Source organism: Prunus mume, linkage group LG1, assembly GCF_029339155.1.
Source record: "Prunus mume cultivar Tortuosa linkage group LG1, ASM2933915v1, whole genome shotgun sequence".
Lineage (NCBI taxonomy): Eukaryota > Viridiplantae > Streptophyta > Magnoliopsida > Rosales > Rosaceae > Prunus > Prunus mume.
In genome coordinates, this window is record NC_142698.1 from 9,387,332 (window position 1) to 9,413,676 (window position 26,345).

At 40.8% G+C, this 26,345-nt stretch overlaps 1 protein-coding gene and 1 long non-coding RNA gene across 3 annotated transcripts; one reads left to right on the forward strand and one right to left on the reverse strand.

Annotated features, from left to right (window-relative positions):
* The first annotated feature begins 350 nt into the window (after window positions 1-350).
* LOC103334169 (ENTH/ANTH/VHS superfamily protein) lies at window positions 351-1,711 on the forward strand. Its single transcript, XM_008237111.2, has one exon. The coding sequence runs from the start codon at window positions 472-474 to the stop codon at window positions 1,597-1,599; it is 1,128 nt and encodes a 375-aa protein (XP_008235333.2). The 5' UTR covers window positions 351-471; the 3' UTR covers window positions 1,600-1,711.
* A 5,367-nt stretch (window positions 1,712-7,078) lies between these two features.
* Window positions 7,079-25,993, reverse strand: LOC148920960 (uncharacterized). 2 transcript variants are annotated; one of them, XR_016122503.1, is made up of 2 exons: window positions 25,529-25,993; window positions 7,079-8,561 (listed from the first exon to the last, which is right to left on the reverse strand). It is a non-coding gene; the product is annotated as an uncharacterized LOC148920960 (long non-coding RNA). The 2 variants fall into 2 exon arrangements; XR_016122504.1 differs by lacking the exon at window positions 25,529-25,993 and adding an exon at window positions 21,405-22,098.
* Window positions 25,994-26,345: the final 352 nt, after the last annotated feature.

Below are 26,345 nucleotides of genomic sequence, written 5' to 3' on the forward strand. Positions count from 1 at the left end.
CTTTCTTCAACCAAACCGACAATTGGCTAACTGGTGCTTTTAGGTACATTATCAAATTGTCAATGTGGGCAGTGTCACAGTCCACTAGAATTAAAATTTGAATTAAATTTGAATTAAGCAATTATATAAAGTATTAATGTTTCAATGCAAATTGTGCCACAAATAGATAATAAAGTACTGATGTACATTTGAGTAATGCTTTATATTTTTAATCTAAAAATAAAGAAAAGGATGTAACACCTTACCCAGCTTCCAAATTTGACTAGTTGCTATCCATATTTTGAGAGAGAGAGAGAGAGAGAGAGAGAGAGAGACCAGACAATATTATTTAATAGATCAAAGCAATTACTATTACACACGTAAATGTCCAATCCAATAGTTTAGTGTACCAAATCTTAAACGTTCTAGGTATCAATTCCCATTCAGAAAGAACATAATATGATAAGGCTCTGTTAGTCTGTTGTGTCTTTGATGCGCCGACCTCTCTCTCACATGGGACGCAGAAGAAAGCTCAGAGAGCTGATGGGGGCAATCAAAGACAAGGCCTCCCAAAGCAAGGCAGCAATCCTCTGTAAACTCAACACAAACACTCTCTCCTCCTCCTCCTCCCTCCACCTCACCCTTCTCCGCGCCACAACCCACGACCCTTTCACGCCCCCAAACCCCAAAAGCCTCGCTGCGCTGCTCTCCTTTGGCCTCAGTTCACGCGCCACCGCTTCCTCCGCCGTGGAGTCCCTCATGGACCGCCTCCAAACCACCCATGACTCCGCCGTCGCCCTCAAGTGCCTCCTCGCCGTCCACCACGTCATCAAGTACGGCTCCTTCATCCTCCAGGACCAGCTCTCCGTGTACCCCGCCGGCGGAGGCAGAAACTACCTCAATCTCTCCAATTTCAGAGACGATTCTACCCCTGTGGCCTGGGAGCTCTCCTCCTGGGTCCGATGGTACGCTCAGTACATCGAAAACCTCCTCTTAACATCTCGGCTTCTGGGTTTCTTCGTCGGCTCGAATTCCTGCATCGTGGAGAAAGACAAAGAAGAGGAGCGAGTCTCGGCGCTTTTGAACGCCAATTTGGTCCGAGAGACCGAGTCGCTAGTGAGTCTGCTTGAGGGGATTTGCAAACGGCCCGAGTCCTTGGGTTTGGGCGAGAACAGGTTGGTGATTGAGGTTCTGGGTTTGGTGGGCGAGGATCAGATTTCTGCAATGAACGAAATTTCGGTCCGAGTTAACGAGTTTGACGAGCGGCTCAACTGTCTGAGTTTCGGCGACTCGATCGAGTTGCTGGGCGCGTTGAAGCGGTCGGAGGATTGCGAAGGGAGGCTTTTGGCGGTGCCGAATGTAAAGAATGATTTGGTTGAGGGGTTTTGGGGTTTGATCAGAGAGATGAAGACGAGGGTTGGAAAGGAGAAAGACAGCAATAATAAGTTAATGGCGACGATGAGAGTGGGGAGAGAGAGTTTCAGCGAGTCGGCTCGGTTTGGTGACTTAGTTCTGAGGCCATCTGACTCGGTCCGGTTCTCGTCGGGGAGATTGGCCGTGAATGCCTTTCATTTGTCTAATATTCAGTCGTGTGTGCTCGATGAAATTACACAATTATAAATTTCTTTTTTCTTTTTCTTCTTCTTCTTATTATTTATTTTTCTAATGGCTCCTTGCCTCGTACATTTGTAAACCCTTGTAAATACTCAACGACGTCCTTGTAATTTTGCAATATTCTGGTGTTCCCTCAAAATATTAAGAAATCATAAGAAAAGAAAAGAAAAGAAAATATTAGAAGCTGCTTGGCTTTTGCCATTAACATATGATATCATCGACACTTTCAATTTTTTTTTTAATGTAAAATTAAGGGGTTAGGGTCGAATTTAAATTTGGTCACTAAAATTTCCCACTCCTCTCTCTATCTTTCCCACTCCTCACCACTCTCTCTCTCTCTCTCTCTTCCCCTCGCACTGCTCTATCCCTCTCTCGCTTTCTGCCCAATAATTACAAATTGAAAAAATAAATTTGTTTAAAGAAAACATAAATAAAGAATATTGGATATTTTTGTGCAGGGCCTTGGGGTGTGGCTGGGGCTGGGGCATGGGATGTGGCTGTGTTGGGGACGATGATGGTCTGGGTGGTTGAGTTTGACTTTGAGGGAGGTTGGATCAGTCAAGGCACGTGGGATCGGAGTGGGGGAGAATACAAGAACAAATATCTTAATTTCTGAAAGAAAAAAAAAAAAAGCAAAACCAAACACCATTTAGATAAAGATGGTCATGATCACAATAATTGATGTTGGGAGAGGAGAGAAACCCTAAAAATTCGCACATGTTGCTGGTAAAAAAGTCAAAACAAAGTAGGGCACATATTAAGTAATTCTCATATATGCTTATATTTTATTCTTGGATAAACTACAGTAAATCCTTCAACCTATAAGGTTATTTACGAGTGCATATTCGATTTTGGAGACGTTTATAAGTACATACTCAACGTTATGAAAAACCTACAATTTGCCTTCTCCGTTAGCGAGATCGTCATAAAATCTGTTATCTGCCTAGCTTGCTTTATGACCTTCCTTGTTGCTGATTTTAAGGCTTGTTTTGCAATTGCCAATCAGTTTTGTTTGTTTTCACAATGAAACTAGTGCTTTTGATTTGATTTGAATAGCTATATTGTTTATATTTGCAGATGTAGATGAAATTACACTCCTAATAGGTACTTGGGAATTGCAACCAATGGAGGCTTGAATCAACAAAGAATTGGGGTAACTTTCTGCACTTTTATTTCTAGTTTTACACACTGCAATGTATAAAGTATAAAATATTGTAGTAAATCATTATAAATAAATGATTATGGTGTGTTTAATCTTCTTTAATTAGTTACTACATATTTTTTGTTAACTCGCTATATAATCAACTTAAATAAGTTAAACTCATCGTTCAATGCATTTCCTTCCAATTTTTTATGATAAAGCAATAGATAATTGACTAAATAAACATCCTCCAAAGTTTGAAGAAAATTTTTCAAGTTTTTATTCAATTTTTATCGATATTGATAATTTTCCGATATTTCCATCAAATTTTTGTATTTTCAAACCACCGATATTTCTGAAACCATCAATATTTTAGACCTTGATATATCTTATTGCTTCAAATTAAGAGAATCAGTTCATTAAATTAAAAAAATTAAAAATTGAGTATCAGAAGTTGGAGGATGAGATGAATATTTAGAAATGCATAACTGAATATGCTAAAAATCTACAACTAAAACTTTATTTCCAGCTAGCAAAGAGCAACTAGATAGACAGTAGGGGGAGGGGTGTGTGCAATAGGCCCCAGCCATTAAAGAGCATTAAAATTGAATGGGATGAGTGCCAAAAGCTGGCGGTGAGCATGGAAATTAAACAATTATATTATTCGGCAAAATTTTACAATCATGCTATGGAAAAAACATAAATAAACACACATACGTGTATTGTTCAGTAAAATCTTCGAAAATGGATCAAATTTGTTCTTGCTATACTCTACAAGGCAGGCTGAGGCATGGAAGTTGCAGGAAGGTGATTTTTTATTACAAATTTATAAATAAACCCAATCCTAAACATGTATTTATAAAAAAACTCAAACACTATTTAAACATAGAAACACACTCAAAATTAACTCCAAAGTCAACTTTTTGGGTGTGTTTATAAATGGGTTTTGAGTGTATGTAATGATGAGTTTTGGGTGTGTTTATATGTTTAAATAGTGCTTGGGTTTTTTTTATAATTTCAACCCCCATTTTAGGTGTTTTAGTGAAACTCCCATTTTTTATTTATTTTTTTGCTGTGCTCTGACGATTCTGTTTTTAATTCTTTTGAATGTTTGCTTTTGTAATTAGAGGGATAGAATTGGAATTTTCGGACAAACTTGTATGAAGTGGGGGTGTCTAAAAAAGATTCTATGGGTGTCCTTAGAAATATCTGACGGATAAGTTAACGGAATTGGATGGGCAATGTGTTTGTTCCTTCGGGAAAACCAACAGCCAGAAAACATTGAAAAATATTATTTTAAGAAGGGCAATGTTTGATGCGTGTGTTTATAGATAATTTACATATAAGAAATTAAACTAATAAAAATATTTTCAAATTTATAATATCAAAATTCATGTAGTTTTATCTCTAGGTAGCAGAGTATGACTTGACATTTGTTCTTTTAAGGATGAAGTATATTGCTTTGCCTATACTGATTGGCCATGGCACTTCTTTTTGTACATCCTTAGAGCATCTCCAGTAGAAGTTGTATAATGAGGTGTATGTTAAACATACACTATTTATAATTGGAGTCATCTGTAATAAGGAAGTGTAAACGATTGTAAATTTGCATCACAACATAATATGCAAATTTAGATGCACATGTGCTTCTTTTTTTACATTCCTTGCAAGTGAGACCTATATGAGAAAAATTGAGAAAATGTGGACAAAAGTGAGTAAAATTAATTATACATCTTTAGATTTACATCTTTCTCATTAGAGCAAAAACCACATTTATAACCCCCTGATGTGTAAAGGGGATGTAAAAATGGCTCTACATGACAGACCTGTCGAATTTCTGAACCGAGAAACCTGCGGAGATCCCATCATACCGCTGAGTTCACTCCTTAAATCTACTCGTTTACCAAAGAGGATTAAGGGCACGAGACTTTCTACCAAATTTGTGAGTCTCCAATTTGAACATTTCCCAAAATTTCCACCTGCATAAAACACATTTATAACCCAACCGGCAGCACGCACAATATAATCTCATGCAATTTATACAAATGGCCTCCGGCCTTCAAATGATTCTAGTAGAACTACCCACAATGTTTTTACAATAATTTAATGCATCAACCATGCATATAACAACTTCAAAATCTATTTATGCACACCTTCACTTGCTCAGTCCACAGGACGAGTCTCAATTCAACCAAGTTTCGGGACCATCAACGAGGTCCAAACCAATCTCAATAAGACCACCAAAGTGGGGTCTAATATGTGGCTGCACCTAGTAACTTTAGGCTGCCTACGTACTTACTAAGGGATCAAGCCACACGTAGCTCTTTCGTATCTATCCCGGCTTCTAATATCAATCAAACCATTACCGCCATACAATTACATACATTCTAGGATTTATCCATCACAACTCACCAAACACAATCACAATATCACCCTTCATACGACGGGACGCACCTCGTATGGGGCCAACACGCCGGCTAATCCAAAGACGCGTGCGACTCACACCGGGCCTGCATTCTCACCACCTCCCACAATCACATCTCCTCATACGCCGGACGAATCTAAAGGCGCCGGCGAACATTCTCACCCTCACACAACCATATCTCCCTCATAAACGAATAATTTGCGACCTTTCTCTCACACAACCATATCTCCCCTCATACGACGACATTCTCACCACTCACACAATCACATTATGAAGGGTACGGGTAGTGCGTAGCAAAACTAACATTCGATCGCTTTATTTACCTTTATACATCCACACAATTTTATATATATAAAGTATCATTTCTAATCTTATATAAACCTCAACAAATAAAGCATTCCATAAACTTTCCCATTTATATTCATCAATTATATCCTAAACCCACAATGTCCATTTAGTTCAACAACGCTCAAGACCTATCACTAAGGTCATTCTAACCCTCAAAGAAAGGTAAGACTATCTCGGAAGTCTCACGGTCGACCTAAGGTCAAACGGGCTGCGTGGCCCACAACCTCCAAATTCTGATCTGACAGTTCCTATAGGTTCTACAGGCTCTAGGACACATGTCCTGCAAATTTGGTCCAGATCTGACGGTCGGATCGCTCACGATCGCACGATCGGACGGTCACTAAAACCCTAACCCTAGGGTTGGCATTTCTGGAGTATCCGGGACTCCATTTTACGATCCGTCGAATCCTACATGATCCTGGTAATACCTAGATCAACATATTATAATTTCAGGACCATCCGACGGTCCAAACCTAGCGAACCCGGAAAATACGCGATATGCGATATCCGTTCGGAACTCTAACGGTATCCAAAATGAGATCCGAGCACACCTACGCGCTCGTGACATCGAGAGGATCACAATGGGATAAAAATACCCTCAGCTACAGTGCCCACGCGCCGCCACACGCGCCGGCAGTGGTGTCTAAAGCGATATCGCATCGCGGAAAACTTCCAAATCGTAAGCCAAGACTCCTACCCTAGGTAATACACCTAATTTGGAGTCACTTTTGTTCTTGGACATACCCCAAAAACTGACCGAAAGTGTCCGAAATCGCGATCGCAAAACCGGCCGAAACCTAAATCGAAAATCGGATGATCTACACTCAAAATTGATGCAATCCTACCCAACCATCAGCTAGATCATGAAAAATAGGTAGGAATCCATACCTCAATCACGAAGCGGTGGCCGGAGGAGGAGATCGAGCCGCGAAGTTTCGGCGAAAACCGCCAAAAACCGCATTTTCCGGCACGAGCGTCGGGAAAGGGCCGTCTTAATGGCCGATCCTTCGGAAGAGAGAGATAGAGAAGCTGCCGTCGGGAAAGAGAGAGCGCTGGGAGAGAGAGAGTGACGGGGGCAATTCCGTCTTTTAACCAAAAATCCATTTTCCAAATATTTACGATTATGCCAGAGCTTGATCATATCTCTCTCGTTACAACTCCGATTCGAGCCCACTACGTGTCTACGGACTCATCTCACCGTGCTCTACGCAACGGTACAACCGAATTCCCAAATTCCTTCTGGATAAGAAAATGACTAAAATACCCCTATCCCACGGGTAATTTCTCAATTCCACTTAAATAATTTAAAATACGGGATAAATTTGGGGTCGGGGTGTTACACTACATTATTGAAAATACCACCCCCCCCCCTCCCAAAAAAAAAACTGTGGATGCTTTTATATAGATATTTTTTCGGGAGGTGATTTTCTCACTCCTCCTTTTCTCCACTTACACTCATTTTTGTTTTAGTTTTAAATACTTTTTAATCAATTTTATTCTTTTCAATCAACTTTAGTTTGATGGTGATTCCTTTGGAGAAATTTTTTTAAAATTTAAAAAAAGAAGAAGATTAATTACATAAATCTATACGACCTTTGGACTTCATTTCATATTGGTACCCTTTCAAAATTTACAAATTCATATCCAAACGCACAGAAATCATACAACCAGACTCCACCATTAGCAAGGCTGTTAAAACATCTGTTAAATTCTTACTTGAAGGAAAATGGGTCCTACCTAACAAAAACAACCCCAGATTCATATCTAAGTTGTCTGTGTGTAGCGGTGGGTAGAGATAGGTTCCGTGGAGGGAAAGAGAGAGACAAAAAGATCGGGAGAAAGAAAGAGAGATAAAGAGAGTTTGAGTTCGGGAAATAAGGGGCTGGGATCGAGTCCGGATAAACCACGTCCATCTTCTGCAAGCCTGCAACACACTTATTAAAGGTGTTAAGATGCTCTATGAGATTTACACCCTCCTCCATCCGAAGATTTAGGAGCTCTTCGTTCATGAAGCATTCATCTGCTAGGGACTTCCCTACAAACATCCGTTTGAGCTTTTCCCATGTTTGCTTTGCAGTGTCTTCCATCACCTTGATGGACCTCCCTGGCCAACTCACCAAGCACGTCCCTCTCCTTCGTTGTCATGGTTTCCGACCTTGACTCTTCGCCTGCCAAAATAACGGTTGGACCTTACTTGACTAGGTCATGTTTCATTTTCCATAGCTTGAAGTTCTCTTTCCTTGTGAATGTCTTTACCTTAAGATTCATGCTATCCATTTGTGGTGTCTTTGTTTGGGAGTTTTCTCCCACCACCTTCTTGTTGTCCGCCACTGTCAACACTTGCAAACACTATTAAAGCTATAAGAGCACTTGGGCATAAACCAATACCCTCTGCTGACCTAGGCTACTAATACCACTTGTTGTGCCCAAACACTCCAAGACTTTGTTGTTGATGGATTATGTAATGGCACAAACACAAACACCTTTGAGAATAAAACACAAGTACACCGAAGAGAGAAAGCAAACACACAAGAACACAAAGATTTATAGAGGTTCGGCCTCGTGCCTACATCTTCTTGGTGATCTACCTGAGAAATTCACTAGTATGTAAGAACAACATTGGTTACAATCTTGAACCCCCTAGCTCTCACAAGAATTCTGGCTCTCTTTTTACTCACCTTTGCTCAAACCCTTGATGCCCTTGAAAACACCATAGAATTCAGCCTTGAATTATCTTGTGTCTCTCTTGAATTTTCCTCTCTTTTAAATTTTACATAGCCCTAAAAGTCCTATTTATAACTCATGGGACTTAGGTTACAAGTTAACTAGGAATAGGAAACAAAATCCTATACAAAATAGGCTAATACCTTAAAATTCCTCACGCGTCTGGGAACTGCCGCTCGAGCACGCCTCTTTGCCGCTCAAGTGCCTAGGTTCAGGCCAAAAGCTGGGTTATGCCAGCTCTAGCGCTAGTACCTTCTTCTTCTTCAGCCGCAACATCTTCTTCATCGCCCGTAGCTCCTTCTTACAGCCCCTTTGGTTCCTTCTTTCATCCTGCATCATGGTGAGCCAAAAACTTCAACAACTATTGCAAGTATTTCTCTTGGTTCTGTTGCATAGTTAGAATATAGCAAATACTGGTTTTATGAGAAAATTGGAAAATATACGGCTAAAACTAGCTATCATATTGCTTTGCAGCAATGTGAGATAAGTTGGGATGAAGAAGCTGGGGGCTCTGATTCGGGATCTCAATGTGCTAGTAGAACCTTAGATCTGAAAAGGGAAACCTTTAAAAAAAAACTGAGAAAAGGAGAAAAGGAAATTCAATTCAATTCATTCATACCTCTCAAGCAAAAGAGAAAGAAGGTTTATACAATTCCTAATAGTGGCTAGCTGACTATGATCTAGTAAAGGTTCTAACAAAACTCCTACAAATGCGGAAAGGCCAAAGTTGTTATTCTGTGTGGATTTAGCTAGGTGATACTAAGGCAATACTAAGGTGATAGTAAGGGGCTGTGAAGAGTATTAGGCCCAAATAGGGTTGGGTCCTAACATGTGCTATCCGGAAAAAGGTTTGGAAGTTAGATGTGCCAAACAAAATAAAAATTTTAATCTGGAGAGCTTGCTCTAATGTGCTACCTACAACCTGTAATCTTTTTCAGAGGAAAGTGTTGCAATCTCCTTTATGTGCAAGATATGGAAAAAAAAAAAAAAAAAAAAAAAGGGGGATGACGTGTTTTATGTGATTGGGGGTGTAAGAAGAGCAAATTTTTTTGGAGGTGTACTTTGTTTTAGGAGCGTTTTAACAACGTGGATTCAGAATAAATCTCTCGCAATGAGAGTAAGGGTTAGGGTTAGGGTTTCCTAGGGCTACTTGAATTGTGGTGGCGGCTATACCGTGAGGCTTTTGTACCCTTGATTTCTATCACCACATCTCAACTAGGTCTGTGCTCCATCCTACAGGGAAACTCTTACGTCTAATTGGCGTGCACGGGAGATTGCCTATGACGACGTTGCTTGCCGGGAGGGTGGACATGGAGGAACTTGAAAAACGGTTTGGGGCGCACTTGTGTTTGTCAGAGAGAGAGCGCAGGGGTCTCATCTTTGAAGAAGAGGATATTGGTGGTTTATGGAAAGGTTCTCAGTTTACGTTAGTGGCTAAGGTTGTGACTCATAAGTCTGTGAATCGGGAGGCATTTGAAAGTGTTTTCACAAGGTTATGGAGCTGGAATAATGGGGTCTCTATAAAGGAAATCGGGGAGTGTCTTTTCATGGTGCGATTTGCGAGTCAGATTGATAAGCGGAGGGTTTTAGATATGGAACCGTGGACTTTTCGGGATGGCCTGGTTTCTTGGCGAAGTTCCGATCGGTGCCGACATGAGGACGGTGCTTGTGGATATGGGGGTTTTTTGGGGCGAGTTACATGGAATTACTCTTCTCAACATGACCATGATGGTGGCTAAGAAAATGGGGGCCCTTATAGGCCGGGTTTTGGAGGTGGACCAAGGTGATGGGGTCGATTGCATAGGCAGATTTTTGAGAGTTCGTATCAGGTTTGATGTGGGGCAGCCATTAATGAGAGGAACCTTTATGGCATTCCTGGAGGGCTCTCGGTGGATAGACTTTCAGTATGAAATCTTTCTGGAATATTGTCTTGTCTGTGGTTGTATTGGTCATCCTAGCCGCATATGCTTGGAATTGCGCCAAGAGGAGTTGGGCAACAATAACACACAGCGGAAGCTTTGTTGGCTTATACTGGTCTAGAAGCGTGGAGGATCTCCGGTCGAGACTCAAGGGCTCTACTCGCCGCTTTAAGAACAGCGTGAGTCTGGGACATGGTAGTGGCAACGATGATTTGACTCCTGGCTCTCGGGGCATCGGCAGCATGGTGGAAACCGTTGGGGTCGTCAAGATGGTAATCGACGGACCAGCATGGTACGTGGAGGGGTGAGAGAGTTCAATGGGTAGAGTTGAAGACACTGCTGCGTCACCAAACAAGTCCTCTCGGCTTTCTATTGCTGACTTGATACGCCGTCAACGCGAATGGGTGGAAAGGAATCGACAACTTCAAGAGGCGGCATGGGAAGTCAAGGGTTAATCTTTGGACGTGGGGATTCTCGGAAGGGACCTTCTCTCATAACTCACCTCCAATACGGTTTCTTCTAGCACACGGCATGGGGATAATCCTACCTATGGGCTAGGTCACATGCAGGATGCATAAGCGGTGGGTGAGGGTTTGGATCTAAATGTTACTGTAGAAGAGCAAGTGCTAGTTGTAGGGGAGGAGATAGTGTGGGGAGCAAGTAGTGGGAAATATTGACTTGGAACGTCCGTGGAGTCTAACCCAGAATTCTGATCCTTTCAACTTGGGTCATTTGATTGATGGTGCATAACGGAGTGGGGAAGGTAGAGCAAAGAGAAATGGTACGCTGAGCAAGGGGCGAGAGGAAGTGAACAAAGGCACTTGGTGTTTATAGCGGTATGGGGACTCTAGTGTTTGTTTTGGGGTGTCGATACGTCTGGTGAAGTACGACGGTGTTTGCCCTTTGTGGAAAACTTGGCTTAGTGGAGACCAGCCTTAATGGGTCTCCACGGTCGCCATGATACTCCTCGTCTGAACTGCAGGGTGTCGGGGTCCTCACAGCTTGAGTCTTAAGGAGCAAGTTAGGCTCCAGGCTCCAGGCTCCCGGCATAGTGGTGCTGCTGGAAACTAAAAATAAAGCTTATCGCTATGGGTGATTGAAGAAACAATTGGGAATGAATTTTATGCACGTGGTGGAACCTAGGGGGTTGAGTGGTGGCTTATGTATGTTCTGGAAGGATGCCCAGCAAGTTGTTTTGGTTAAATATGTCGGGTTCCTTATAGAGGTTGAAGTTCATGATGCTCTGCTGAATTATTCCTGGTGTTTTTTTTGCGGTATATGCGAGTACCGATGTTGGGGTCAAGCGGAATCAATGAGGTGTCTTGCAGGAGCGTATTAACGCCTATCGAGAAGGGTGCTTGGTCATGGGAGACTTCAATGACATTCTTGAGGCGGCGAAGAAGGATGGCAGCGCCCGCGTCTGTCTGAGCATGGATGATTTCCGTGGTTTTGTTACGGCTAGTAATCTGCTGGACTTAGGATATGAGGGGTGTCCGTTCACATGGAGGAATAGACGGGATGATGGGGTATCCAGGAAGACTTGACAGAGGTCGGCTAATTATCACCGGCTTTGGGTTTACCCGCGCGCGTGGTTCATTGGGTGGCTGAGGGTTCAGATCATGTTATGTTGTTGCTCTATACTTTGCATACCTCTCCACGTAGAGCATCTCGTTTTATTTTTGATCCACGATGGAGTGCGCTGGAAAAGTGTCATGATTTGGTTAAGGAGCGATGGCGGTGGGGGTTTCGTGGGTCTAGGGGTTTGCAGGTGTTTGAGAAGCTAAAATGGGTACGGAAGGGCCTTGTGCACTGAAAACGGCAGGAGTGGCGAAATTCCAAAATTTGCATTGATCGATTGAGAACGGTGCTGCAAACTGAGCTCCAGGTCCGTGAATATAATGGCAATAAGGTGAGGAGGCTTGAAGTGGATCTTAAAAAGGAGCTACAAAAGGAGGAGTATTGGAAGCTAAAGTCTCCCAGTGTTTGCGCGAAGGGGATAAGAACACCAAATTTTTCCACTCAAAGGTTCTTGTCCGGAGACGAGTTATTCGATACTAGGGCTTGAGGATCGAAGTAGGGTTTGGCATGCGAAGGCAGCTAATATTAGAAGGATTGCGGAATCATATTTTCAGGATATCTTCTTTTTTGATAACCCGATGGGTGTTGATGCCGCTCGAGTGTGTTAGGGAAATCACTTCTCGTGATAATATGTCTCGAGCAAGCCGGTTCTGGAGGATGAGGTTTGGCTGCCGTCAAGCAACTAGACCCTATTAAATCACCTAGGCCGAACGGATTTACTGGTAGTTTCTACCAAAAATTCTGGTCTAACATTGGTGGTGACATTCTAGGGTTGGTGCAGAGTTTTTTCCATTCTGGACGGATGCACAGGAAGTTGAATCACACTCACATTGCTTTGATCCCAAAAGTGACGAATCCTAGGAGAATGACACAGCGGCGACCTATTTCGTTGTGTAATGTGGTGTATAAGATTATATCCAAGGTGTTAACCAACCGCTTAAAGAAAGTCATTCGCATGTTGTCAGTCTGAATCAGTCGACCTTTGTTGCAGAGAGACAAATTACTAATAACATCTTGGTGGTTCATGAAATCCTGCACTCCCTTAAAATAGCTCGGGGTTCAGATATACAATTCATGGCTATGAAACTAGATATGGCTAAGACGTATGATAGAGTGGAGTGGGTTTTTCTCGACGCCATGATGGAGAAGCTAGGGTTTGATAGTCGATTTCGGGGGTGGATTATGGAGTGTGTGACTACTGTGTCTTATAGTGTCTTGCTCAATGGTGAGCCGTCATGGCAGATTACGCCATGTTGGGGACTGAGGCAAGGGGATCCCTTGTCACCGTTCTTGTTTCTTATTTATGCTTTGAGGGCTCACGGCTTTGATACGTGGCGATGAAAGGGGTCTGTGCATGGCTTCCAATTTCGAGATAGTGGGGTTTCAATCTCTCACTTATTTTTTTGTTGATGATTCTGTATTGTTTTGTCAAGCGACGGAGCGGGAGGCGAGATGTCGCTAATGTATTGGAGGATTATGCGGCTGCCTCGGGCCAAAGCATTAATTTTGAAAAAAGTTTACTGTTTTTTTATCATAGATGTCCCAAAAGATTGTGTAGTGTAGAAAATACCATGTAGAAACAGATTCTTTTCATATCTAAATACACACTATCACATGGATTTTATACAAGCTGCAATGGTCTGGGAGTTATAGCCGAATTGTAACATACAACAAGGCAATTATGGGTACTAACAATTGTAACAAAAATCTCCTTAACTTGCTGTAACTGTCAAGAATATGAAGGGTCTTTAACACGTAGGAATATGTCTGAGTTGTTGCATATCCAAGGGAAGGACGGGTTTGGTAAATATTTAGGCCTTGAAGCAGATTTTGGTGCCTCAAAAAAACAGATTTTTGACTCGGTACGCCGAAACATTAGTGCTCAGCTTTATGGATGGGCTAAGCAATTTTTATCCACTGCTGGGAAGGAGGTGTTAATCAAAGTAGTGGCTATGGCAATGCCAAATCATGCTATGTCATGCTTCAAATTACCAGTACGATTGTGCTTTGTGAAATAGAGAGTGAGATAGCGCGGTTTTGATGGAAAACTGGGGAGGCTGTAAGCTTATTCATTGGGTGGGGTGGAAACAATTATCGTTGCTCAAGAAGGATGGTGGGTTGGGTTTTAGAGATTTGGTTTGTTTCAACCTTGCTATGCTGGCGAAGATTGGTTGGAGGATTTTGGGCCAGCCTCAATCCCTTTTGGGGAGGGTGCTGCATGATAAATATCATCCAGGTGTGGGTTTTCTGAGGCCAAGGTTGGGAGGAAAGTGTCTTGGGGATGGCGTTGGGGATGGCGAGGGCTCATGCTGGGGAGATGGATATTACTGGCTGGTATGCGTTGGCAAGTGGTGAATGGAGAAAGCATTCGGGTCTCGGAAGACCCATGGATACCAACGCCTCACACTTTTAAGACGAGTTCACAACATCATGACCTACCCTTGACCGTGGCTAACCTAATTGATTCTGAGTTGAAGATATGGAGGTGTGATCTGTTGGAGTTTTGATAGTGTATTAGTTTTCTTATAGAGAAAGTATTTGAAGAAATGCAGCAGAGAAAAATAGAGATGGTGCGTGAGAGAGAGAATGTTACTTAGCTCCAATAGCAATAGAATGCAACGTACACACACACTTTTCATTTCTAACAGAACATTCCTTTTGTACAACAGAGAATATGATCTCAGCCATACAATTTAGTGTCAGCAATATGAGCTGCACACTTGGCATGAGCTAGGACTTATGAGACCTACACTCTAGAATGAAATCTAAGCCTTACACCTGTCAGCTAACAAACTTAAACCAGTAACTAATTTACATTTCAACATTCCTTTCTAAATTGTTAACTGGTTTAACACCAATTAATCCTCTCAAATAGTTGAATCGATCTTTAGGCAGAGCTTTGGTGAAGATGTCAGCCATTTGTTCTTCAGACTTGCAATATTTTAAATCCACTACCCCATCTTGTAGAGCATCATGGATGAAATGGTACCTGCGATTTATGTGCTTGGTCTTTTGATGAAACACTGGGTTTCTAGTCATTGCAGAAGTGTTGTCCACCATTAATGGAGTTGCATCAACTTGCAATTCTCCAAAATCCTCTAGAACAAACCTCAACCATATAGCCTGTGTAGTAGCTTCACTTGCATTGACATACTCAGCTTCGGCTGTGAAGAGAGCAACACTATGTTGCTTGACTGATGCCCAAGAGAACACTCCACTGGCAAAAGAGAAAGCATAGCCTGAAGTGCTTCTCATGTCATCTTGACTTCCACTCTAGTCACTATCACAGTACCCAATTAGAACAGCTTCTTTTCCCTTATGATATTCTATACCAAAATCAATTGTGCCTTGGATATATCTTAGCACCCTCTTAGCTGTTCATAGTGTTTCTTAGTTGGGCAATGCATGAACCTAGCTAATAAGCTAGCTGCAAACATAATATCAGGTCTTGTAGCTGTCAAATACAACAGGCTACCTACAATCTGCCTGTATTCACTCTCATCTGCAGGATCACTTCCATCATCCTTGCACAATTTTTCACTTGCCACAAGAGGAGTACTAACTGGCTTACATTGTTTCAAACCAAACTTGTTCAGCAATGTCAGAGCATACTTCTTTTGATTTATGAAAATGCAAGATTCAATTTGAATCACTGCCATACCAAGGAAATGATATAAAAGGCCTAAGTCAGTCATTTCATACCTTCTCATCATTTCAATCTTGAATTCAGCAATTAATTCTTCACTGCTACCTGTATACACAATGTCATCAACATAGATTGAGACTATTAGAGTTCCAGAGTCTTCCTTAGTCTTACAATACAATGTAGCCTCACTTGTGCTTCTGACATAACCACAGCTAACAAGATAGGCATTGATTTCCTCATACCAGGCTCTTGGAGCCTGTTTTAAACCATACAAGGCTTTCTTTAGTTTGTACACCTTGTCTTCATAGTTTGTAGTCACAAATCCATCCGTTGATTTACATAAACTTCCTCTTTAAGCACACCATTATACAGACTTGACATCTAACTGGTATAGTTTCCACCCTTTTTGAGCTGCCAAAGCTATGAGAGTTCTAATCGTGTCAAGTCTGGCCACAGGAGCAAAAGTCTCATTGAAGTCAATTCCAGGCTTCTGTGCATAGCCTTTGACCACCAGCCAAGCTTTATGCTTCTATATTGAGCCATCAAGGTTCAATTTGGTTTTATAAACCCATTTCACACCAATCACGGGTTTATCACTTGGTCTATCAACTAGTTCCCAAGTCTCATTCTTCTCAATCATCTCCATTTCTATTTCCATTGCCTTTTGCCAAGCCTTATCCTTTGAAGCTTCTACAAAATTCTCTGGTTCAATGATACTCATATTGCATCTAGCATAGATCTCAGTGATATCTCTGAGCTTCACAAGTGTAGAACTTGGTGATTCATCTGATGAATCAGCATTTGACACATCTATGATTATCTCAACTGAGCTAGAGATATTTTCAAGTTGTGTTGCTGGTGTAGATGAAGCTGTGACTTCATACTCTTCTTCAATACTTCTAGGATTGTCTTCAAGCTCTTAGAAGAGAATTTGAATACACTCGCATGCATGATGATGAATCTTTATCTGGGTATGTCACTAAATTGCTTGAGTTGGTAAATCAAATAAAGGCATATGGTGAAGAGTTAACTGAACAGAGGATTATTCAGAAACTGTTGATCAGTTTGTCGAGAGAATATGATTCCATTGCAGAAGTTATAGAGGAAACCAAGGATACAGAATCCATAGGAGTCCAGGAGGTTATAGGCTCCCTAAAATCCCATGAACAACGCCTACTAAGGCATAATGAGAGAGTGACAGAAAAGGCATTTTACAGCCTAAATGTAGGGTCTAGAGACCAATCAAACACAGGACAAGCTGGTAGTTCTAAGTCTAACAAGAATTGGAAATCTCAGAAATGGAAGAAATGGGATACTAAGTCTGAAAACAGTTCCAAGAAGGAAAATCAAACTGAAGGAGCCAAGGTTCCTTGTAAAACTTGTGACAAATTGCACTATGGTGCTTGCTGGTTCAAAGGCAAACCTAAGTGTTATAAATGTGATAGGTTTGGTCATATAGCCAAAGATTGCAAAGGAAAACCATATCAAGTTGCTAACTATGCATTACACAAGGAGGAAGAAGGCAATATGTTCTATGCTTGTCATGCTGCTGCAATAGTGAAAAATAATGGTGTGTGGTATGTGGATAGTGCATGTAGCAACCACATGACTTCACAAGCATCCCTTCTAGTCAATATTGACACCAAGGTCACTGCAAAAGTAAAAATGGGCACTGGAGACTTGGTACAAGCAACTGGGAAAGGTACTATGGTTATTAACACAAAACCTGGCTCTGATACCATGTTGGAGTTTTGATAGTGTATCAGTTTTCTTGTAGAGAAAGTATTTGAAGAAATGCAGCAGAGAAAAATAGAGATGGTGCATGAGAGAGAGAGAGAGAGAAGAGAGAATGTTACTCAGCTCCAATAGCAATAGAATGCAACGTACACACACACTTTTCATTTCTAACAGAACATTCCTTTTGTACAACAGAGAATATGATCTCAGCCATACAATTTAGTGTCAGCAATATAAGCTGCACACTTGGCATGAGCTAGGACCTTTGAGACCTACATTCTAGAATGAAATCTAAGCCTTACACTTGTCAGCTAACAAACTTAAACCAGTAACTAATTTACATTTCAACACAATCTAATCTCAAGGATTTTTTATCCGAATGAAGCTCGGTTGATTACAAGCATGCCAATCAGTCGGTGGGGCTGCCCCGATAGATTGATGTGGCACTTTCACAAGTAAGGAGTTTACACGGTACGATCTGGATATGATTTTGCTTTGTATTTGAAACGGAATGAGGAATTAGGCGTTAAAGGGGATGGGAAAGGTAGCAGGCATCCAACCAGGCTGCTATTTGGAAAGGAATCGGCGATTACGCATCCCTCCTAAAATTCGCACGTTAAATGCGGAAGGCTTGCCGGAATGCTCGGCTTTGCGACACCATTTGAAAAAGAGACGGGTGCCGGTGGACAACGGATGTGCTTTCTGTGATCATGAGGATGAAACGCAAGAACACCTCTTTTTTCATTGTGATTTTGCCCGAGCAATATGGTTTGCGAGTCCCTTACAACTTGATGTCATGACACTAGGAACTGGGATTTTGCTTGCCGGATGGCGTTGCTAGCTCTGTATGAACCCCGGGGGCGTTTAGCGGAAGTTCTACAACTAGTGGCTTTTGTGTTATGGAGAATTTGGAAGTGTCGAAATGCCTTGGTCTTCACTGCGGTCTTGGTACAACCCTGTGATACGGTGGCCTTGTTGTTGAAACAGTGGATGAGTTGGTGAGGTGCAAGCAGGCGATACAACTTCAACAGGGGGTGTGCCTCCTGGATCTTGGTGAGGCTAGTTCTGTCTGGTCTTGCCCTTCTCGGGTTTCGTCAAGCTTAATTGGATGGGCATGGGTGGCTCAAACAGAAGATGAGGGTGGGCTGGGTGCTCTGGGATGGCATAGGCTGTTTTATTAGTGCGGGAGGTTACTAGGGACATGCGCTGTGTCTCTGCACTAATGGCGGAGGCAGAGGCGGTCTGGGAAGCTTTAACCCGTGTCTGAGTTTGGGTTTGTCAAGGTGGCGGTGGAAACCGACTCACTTAGCTTGGTTAAAATGCTCAAGAAGGAGGATGCGGTGGATTTAGAGATTGAAGGTATTCTATTTGATATTCAATGTTTGACTCAACAGGCTGACCAAGTGGAGTTTTTGTATGCTCCAAGGATTTGCAATCAAGCTGCTCACAAAGTGGCAACTCATGTTTCTCTTGGTGGTAGGCATAGGGATATTGTGTGTCCTGAATGGCTGTTTAATTGCCTTGGATGTAAACTGTTCTACTCGCATCTAATATATCTTCCTATCTTTGATAAAAATAAAAATAAACAACGTGGATTCAGATACTTTAGCCAATTTTTTTGACTCGGTTTCTAAACAACTAACTAATTTTTTGTATGGGAAACCTGATTAGTGTTTTAGAGGAAGAGGTAGAAAAGGCCTTGGATTTGTATGGGAGCTATAAGGATAGATAGTAATGCTAGATTAAAACCAGCAAAGGAACCTAAACATATACGGTGGATTAAGCCGCCTTATTAGACTCATTCTAAATTGTGATGGGGCAATCAGTCAGGAGGGGAGACAAAGGGGAATTGGAATATGCCTTCGCGATCATCATGGAGTTATTGTTTTTGGTTTTGCGGGTGCTGGAACTTTAGGTCTTGATGTGTTAGGTGTTGATGCTCAAAATGGTTTGGCCAAGATTGAGTCCAACTTAGTGATGAGGTGTGTGGATGATGAATAAAGGTGAGGACTTTAAGCATGTGTGTAAAGACTTGGGCAAGCGATAAATGTAAAGAAGACAAAATATACGTGGTTCACCCTTAATAAATGGGCTACGTCCACGGAGAAGTATGCTCTCATTATAATAGTGTATGATTACATTTTTACATGGGGTTGGACCCGAATATAAAGATGACAAGTGAGATGCCCAAGCCAGGGATCTAGGAGAGAGTCCCCGGTCCTAAGGTCTAGCTCTGAGACCCGGATCCTCTTCTAAGTGGAGAGAGGAAGTCCCCTTTTCACATGGATACTACTCCCTATTTATAGGGAGGTGAAAGTGGGAGGTTTGTGTAGATTTTCGATGTGGGACTTTGTTTAAGTCGCTGTGGTGGTGACACGTATCTGCCTTGGTGCTAGTTGTTTTGAGGCTGGATATGCTCGGTTGATCATGGTGTAAACAGTAGTCCCCTAAGTTCGCGGTCAAGAAGTAACCTGGGTTGCTCGGCAATGTGGCTAGGCACAGGGGTGCCGAACGCAACACAAAGCTAGCATGTCGCAAGGCGATGTGGCTAGGCACGGGGTGCGAAGGCAACACAAAGCTTGCGTATCGCAGAGCGATGTGGCTAGGCACGATGGTGCTGGAGGTGACACAAAGCTTGCGTGTCGCAAGGAGATGTAGCTAGGCGGGGGTGCCGAAGGCCAGAGCTTGCATGTCGTAAGGTGATGTAGGGCACGAAGGTGCCGAAGGCAACACAAACTTGCATTGTGACAAGGCATGAGTAGCATTGGTTGATGGCTGGGTGCCTAAGGCATCGCAAGGGCTACATGATGAAGATTGTATGGGTGCTAGAAGGGCAGAGGAAGGAGAACGACATAAGCCTTTTGTATCAATTCCCACAGACGACGCCAAACTGTTGATGCTCAAAATGGGTTGGCCAAGATTGAGTCCAACTTAGTGATGAGGTGTGATGGATGATGAATGAAGGTGATGACCTTAAGCATGTGTGTAAAGACTTGGGCAAGCGATAAATGTAAAGAAGACAAGATATACATGGTTCACCCTTAATGAATGGGCTACGTCCACGGAGAAGTATGCTCTCATTATAATAGTGTATGATTACATTTGTACATGGGGTTGGACCCGAATATAAAGATGACAAGTGAGATGCCCAAGCCAGGGATCTAAGAGAGAGTCCGGCCCTAGGGTCTGAGACTGGATCCTCTTCTAAGTGAAGAGAGGAAGTCTCATTTTCACATGGATACTACTCCCTATTTATAGGGAGGTGAAAGTTGGAGGTTTGTGTAGATTTTCGATGTGGGACTTTGTTCAAGTCGCTGTGGTGGTGACACGTATCTGCCTTGGTGCTAGTTGTTTTGAGGCTGGATATACTCGGTTGATTATAGTGTAAACATTAGGGACTGAGCTAGTGGCGGCCAGAGTGGGGCTGCTGGAGTTATTAAGAGGTTACCATCATTTTGTTCTTGCCTCTAATTCGAAAGAAATGGTGCAAACGTTGGGAAACCTGGTGGAGGATCTTATAAGATTATTGGCACAACTAGATGTCCTGAAAGGGATATATCAACCCAGACAAGGAAATGGAGTAGCTCATGCACTGGCTCAATTTGAGTTGCACCATGGGCAGTATTTTGTACGGGAAGATGTCGTGCCGCCTTGGCTGGTTCCTTTGATAGACAAAGACATAGATGGTGAGACTTAATTGTCTTAGGAAGTAGGGAGGAGTTGTGGTACTTTTTTTCCTCGAATTTTCTTTTTTTGGGGATTTTTTAAGGTAAAATTTTAATGAAATCACTGTCATGCTCCCTAGTTTTTTTTTTCTTTCTCCCTTTAGTGATTGTATTTGATGATATTATCGGTCAATGAAGTTTATCTTTTTTATATAAAAAAAAAAGTACGTGTACTTATCATAACCACTTAACACAACGAATTATAAATTTGTAACAAGTTTTCGGAAATTTACATACCCCTGCCTTATGACCATAAATTCTAGGAAACAAGGGGTTCTGTCCGTGGAATATAGAAAACCAAACAAAGAAAAGAAACCCTTTATAAATCTCATAAAAAAAATAAAAGAAACAGCATAATGGACAAGTCATCATATTCTGACTGCAAAATTTGAAGTCTATTCTATATATATATATATAAGGGATCTAGAACCAGAAGGACGATTTAACTGTGATAGTAATGAAGCAGAGATAATAGAATATGTGAAAATAATGCATAAATGAAAGTAATGAATAAATAAAATATGCGTAATTGAAAACATAAATATTTGAAATGAAATCGCAAACTTACAGAAAATCTTGATTGAAAGATTTTATTGGTAGACAGCACTCATAATTTACAGTGATAGTTTTCTTGAGGGAGTCTCAGAGAAAACTTCATTCCTACTTGGTTAATTGTACTAATAATATTTCCATAAGTTAAATTATCAAAATCTATATGGCCTTGATCATTACTTAAGATTGTACGTATCTTATGGCAGAACAGATTAGGGAGACCATTAATGAATTTTTCTTTCCAAAAAGGCTGATTACTATCGTCTCTAAGCATGACTTTGGAAATGAAAATATCTTTATACCATCTAAAATAGCTTAGTTTGGGTCATCTGAGGTTACTAAGTTGATCATGAATTCTGGCTGTTGTGTTACTGGGTGTTCCTATGAAATGTTCAATTATTGTGTATAACAAGGTGTTGACTTTGTCTTCTATTTCCCTTCCTAATTGCTCATAAAAAATGGGGAGACCTTCTTCATTTAGTTTGACTGCATGAATTATTTGTTGTTTTGATTCTTCAGTTAAATGTTTATCCCACCAGGAACGCAAGGTCCCAGTGAATCTTGTTTCTAATAGGGGGATGATTTCTGACTGCCTAAGACCATGATTGGTTATGTAACTATTGGCGACCATGGACATGTGTGTTAACTTGTTTAAAATTTCTTGTTCTAACAAGCCATCTATATTCCATTCATAAAGCTTATCTGAAGAAACTAAGAATTGACTCAGGAAGAAGGCCGCCTCTTTTCTTCTCCCTTCCCAGGGCGCCTCTTTTCTTCTTTTTTCCTTTTCTTTCTTCCTCTTCTCTCCTTTTTCTTTTCTTCTCCCTTCCCAGGATTGTTTTTCTTCCTCTTTTTTATATAAAAAAAAGTACAAAAGAAACAGCATTGGGTGGTGATGGCAATGGTCATCATATTCTGATGCTTTGATTGGGTTTAGGGTGGTGGAGGTGCCGATTGACTAGGTGGATAGTAATGAAGCGAGATGTGTATTGGGTTCGATTGGGTGTTTGGTTTTGATTCCATTGGCATGGTGGTGGTGTTGGTGTCGGTTGGGTTTGATAGGTCATAATTTGGTGATGTGGGGACTGGGTCTGTGAAAACTTCATTCCTACTTGGTTTGGTGTACTAATAATATTTCAGTTAAATTATCAGAATCAGTGGCGGTTGTGATGATGATGGTCTGACAGTCGTGGCCGTGGTGAGTTTGATTTTCGTTTCATTTCGTTTCTGTTTTGCTGGGTAGAGCGATGGGGTTGTGCATTTCGGTTTATGTTTTAGGCGTTTGTTTTCTGTGAGAATGAAAACACATTTTTTCTGTTTTTCCGAGTACACGTGATGTTGTTTTCATTTTATGAAAACATTCTTAGTGTTTTCTGTTTTAGTCCACCGAACGGATTCTTGGTTTGTTTTTGTTTTTTGAAAATGAAAACGGGCGCTGATTAAACGAACGGGCCCTAAGAATTGACTCTGGGAATTTCTTTCTTCAAACTGGATATCCGGAGGAGTTGGCCTAGGATACCAATTTTTGGTTAGGTTAGTAGGATTGACGTTGTTTCTTAATCGATTGAGTTTGAGATCATTATCTATTTCTAGATTTTTAAAGGCATTTTCAATTTTTGATATATAACTAGAGTTTGTTTCATTACTAGTAACAGATTCATTGTCTGAAGAATTAATGAGAAAGGGGGATTCTAAGACTTCGACACTAGAGGTGTCGGGTTTTGATTTTACTGGGGTTAATTGTTTGAGCATTTCTTCAATCTTTTCCATTGTATGGTTTTGTCTTAAAGGTTGGGCTTGACTTTAAATCTTGGAACTTGACTAGAGGTTTTTCCGTTAGAGACTTAATGGTGCGTTTGGATGAGGAAAATAAATTTGGGATTTTGGTAAAACTCGGATTTCTAAATTGACATGAACCAATTCCCGTGTTTGGATAAATAAAAAACATAGAAATTTAGAAATTGCACTTGGGAAAAAACATGGAATTTGGAGATAATAAATCCCAACTTTAATTTCCGTCATTTATGAAATCCTTTGTACTTGTAAATTTCCTCATCCAAACGCACTGTAAGGGACATCTGTTGGGGAAATATTTTGTCAATCTTGGTTTCTATCTTATCTAGTTGTTTTCCAATTACTATTAGACTCTGGTTTGTATAATTACTTTGCTCAACTAATTTTTTATCATTTTGTTCAGGTATTTTAAAGGGACTAGCCGAGATCCTAGCATTTCTATGTCCAATAATTATTGTTTCTACTAGGGGATATCTAGCTATGACTTCAGTATTATCTTTTGATTTCCATTTTTCTTGTGTTAGAGTTTTTAACTCTTTGGGCATGTAGTGAGTGTCAACAAAATCAAGGTAGAATATTTCTGACTTGGTGGTTCGCATGAAATTTTTCCATTCATTAAAAATTTGTTGTCGCTGCTCTTTACTGGGGTAGGCTGTATGGTAATTGTCTCTTCTTTCTAGATTCTCAGGGGCATGTAAATGATTATCTTAGACTTTCCAATGGATTTTGAATTATTTATTAAGGGTGCGTAGTTGATTATCTATGATAAAAGAACTGGCTTCGAAGTCAGTTTGTGTGGGGGGATTTGGGGACTCTGATTTTGTATCTTCCTTTACTGGCTTTTTACCATAACAAGGTTGGTTAACTTGGGAGGTCTTTCTTAAGGATTCTAATTTTAAATCAATTAAAGTTTTTTCTAACTCTAGGTCTCGTTTTAGAGTAGAGAAGGAAGCAATGAAGGAGTGTCTAGCAGGAGCATGTCTCTGGGATTGACTAGGCGTAGGAAGTTGGTGTAGTTGGACTGAAGATTTTTGAGGGGCTTGATTTCCAAAATTAATTTTGACTGTACCATCTAAATATTGCTGAATATAATCTAAATTATTTAAACTATGTTGAATGGGAGCATGTTGATTTTCTGTGGTTAGTGTCCAATCTAAAGGTAGAGTGACTTCTGACCATTTGATTATGTGAGGAACTCTTATGTTGGCATCGGCTTTACTACTTTGAATAAGCAAGGTTTGATCTTTTGGACTTTTATTATAAGGACTTGGAAATTCATGTTTGTGCTTGTGATTTTATAATAAATTCTATAAACTAGGGCTAATGGTTGGGTACCTGGTAGGGCTTTATATCTAGAAGTTCTAATATTTAATGTTAATGTCTTGAGAATATGGGGATCACTGAGACTGACTGTAAAATCTGGGTAACAATCGAAATGAATTGGACCATTATTGATTCAATTATACCTAAAGTACTATCATTGAAGTTGGTAAATCTAGCATCGCGTAGACAAAGTAAAATAGAGGCATTTAGTCCTAATCTTGTAAGAGGTTTGACTGCAACTTGGACTAGACCTATATGAAGGAAATTGTTTCCGTCATTCTTATGCTTTTTTATTGACTCAAGGTTTAACAATTGGCATGTTTCATGTTCTTTGCTTAAGCCATAAACTTGTTCGACTGTTTTCACATGCGTGGTGGACTTCAAGCTTGAGAGTGACCATTTTTTCTTATAAATTTCTTGACTAGGAATTTTGGGTATATTCCAATTTTTATAATCTATTTCATTACTAGAATCATATTCTATTTGTTCTTCGTTTACTATCTCTGGGAGTTTACTAATATTGGCTCTAGAACTGCTAGAATTACAAGAGTTCGTTCTAAATAAACGACTCATCTGGACAAGAATACTGGTTTTCTTACAGTGGGAAAGAAGGAAGGCTACCTATCCTATAACAGGCTCAAAGGTTCCTGGGAACTAAAGGGTTCTCTCTCTCTCCGCTCATGCCGCATCTGCTCATGCCTCACCTGGAACTTATTGTTTGGACCAGAGAGAAAAGACTTGGTTGACAGGAAGACTCTGAAAAAGTTACAGAATAAAAGCAAACTTCAAACAGATCAAAGATGACCAGTGACTTTGAACACAGAGAAGCAAATTTAGAATGACTCTTCAACACTTATGACTCTGATACCATAAGGGATCTAGAACCAGAAGGACAAGTTAACTGTGATAGTAATGAAGCAGAGATAATATAATATGCGAAAATAATGCATAAATGAAAGTAATGAATAAATAAAATATGCGTAATTGAAAACATAAATATTTGAAATGAAATCGCAAACTTGCAGAAAATCTTGATTGAAAGATTTTATTGATAGATAGCACTCATAATTTACAGTGATAGTTTTCTTGAGGGAGTCTTAGAGAAAACTTTGAAAGACTGAAGGGAAATTACAACTTATTTACAACTGAAGCCAAAGCTTCTATTTAAAGGGCCGAATCAGAGGGTGTCGGCAACATTGGATGCTTGGAATTTTACTATTGAAGCACGGGCCTTCTGCTTTTGCTTTTACTGAAGCATTATTCTTACTTTTGACTTTTACTTTCTTGCTTTCATGATGATTGTCGGAGAATATTGACTGTATAATATATATAAATATTGTTGGTTGGACTATAATACCTAAGCAGCCTATGGCCTGCCCAACCGTATTAGACATTCTTCCTTCTCAACTCTTGATTACTAAGGATTCAATAAATGCAGCTAAGAACTTGAAATTGAACCAAACACAGAGACAAGGGCTATAGCCGCTATACTAAGCTCAAAACAAAGAGCCTAGGATATTAGCCCAAGCCACATACAGCATACTGAAAACAATTAAGTAGTCCCCCATGGAGGGCAAGGAATGCCATCCAACAGCAGAACACCCACTAGAGACGGTGGTGGCCTAACAGCCCAACTTTCCAGTTGCTTCGCTCTGATACCAATCGCTACAGCCTTATGCGCTGTGCGGTTCAATTCCCTTGGCTCCAAAGGCCCGATCTGAAGTCAGTAGAAAGCTTTTTGAACTCATCCAGCACAGGTTGTGAAAATACCTGCAGGATGACTCAAAATGCCTAGAGGAGGGTGAATAGGCCAATTTAAGATTCTAATCAAATAAATAAA

What these genes read in the sequence shown, in the direction of transcription:
- LOC103334169 (XM_008237111.2), top strand. Translation starts at nt 472, where the DNA reads ATGCGCCGACCTCTCTCTCACATGGGACGCAGAAGAAAGCTCAGAGAG.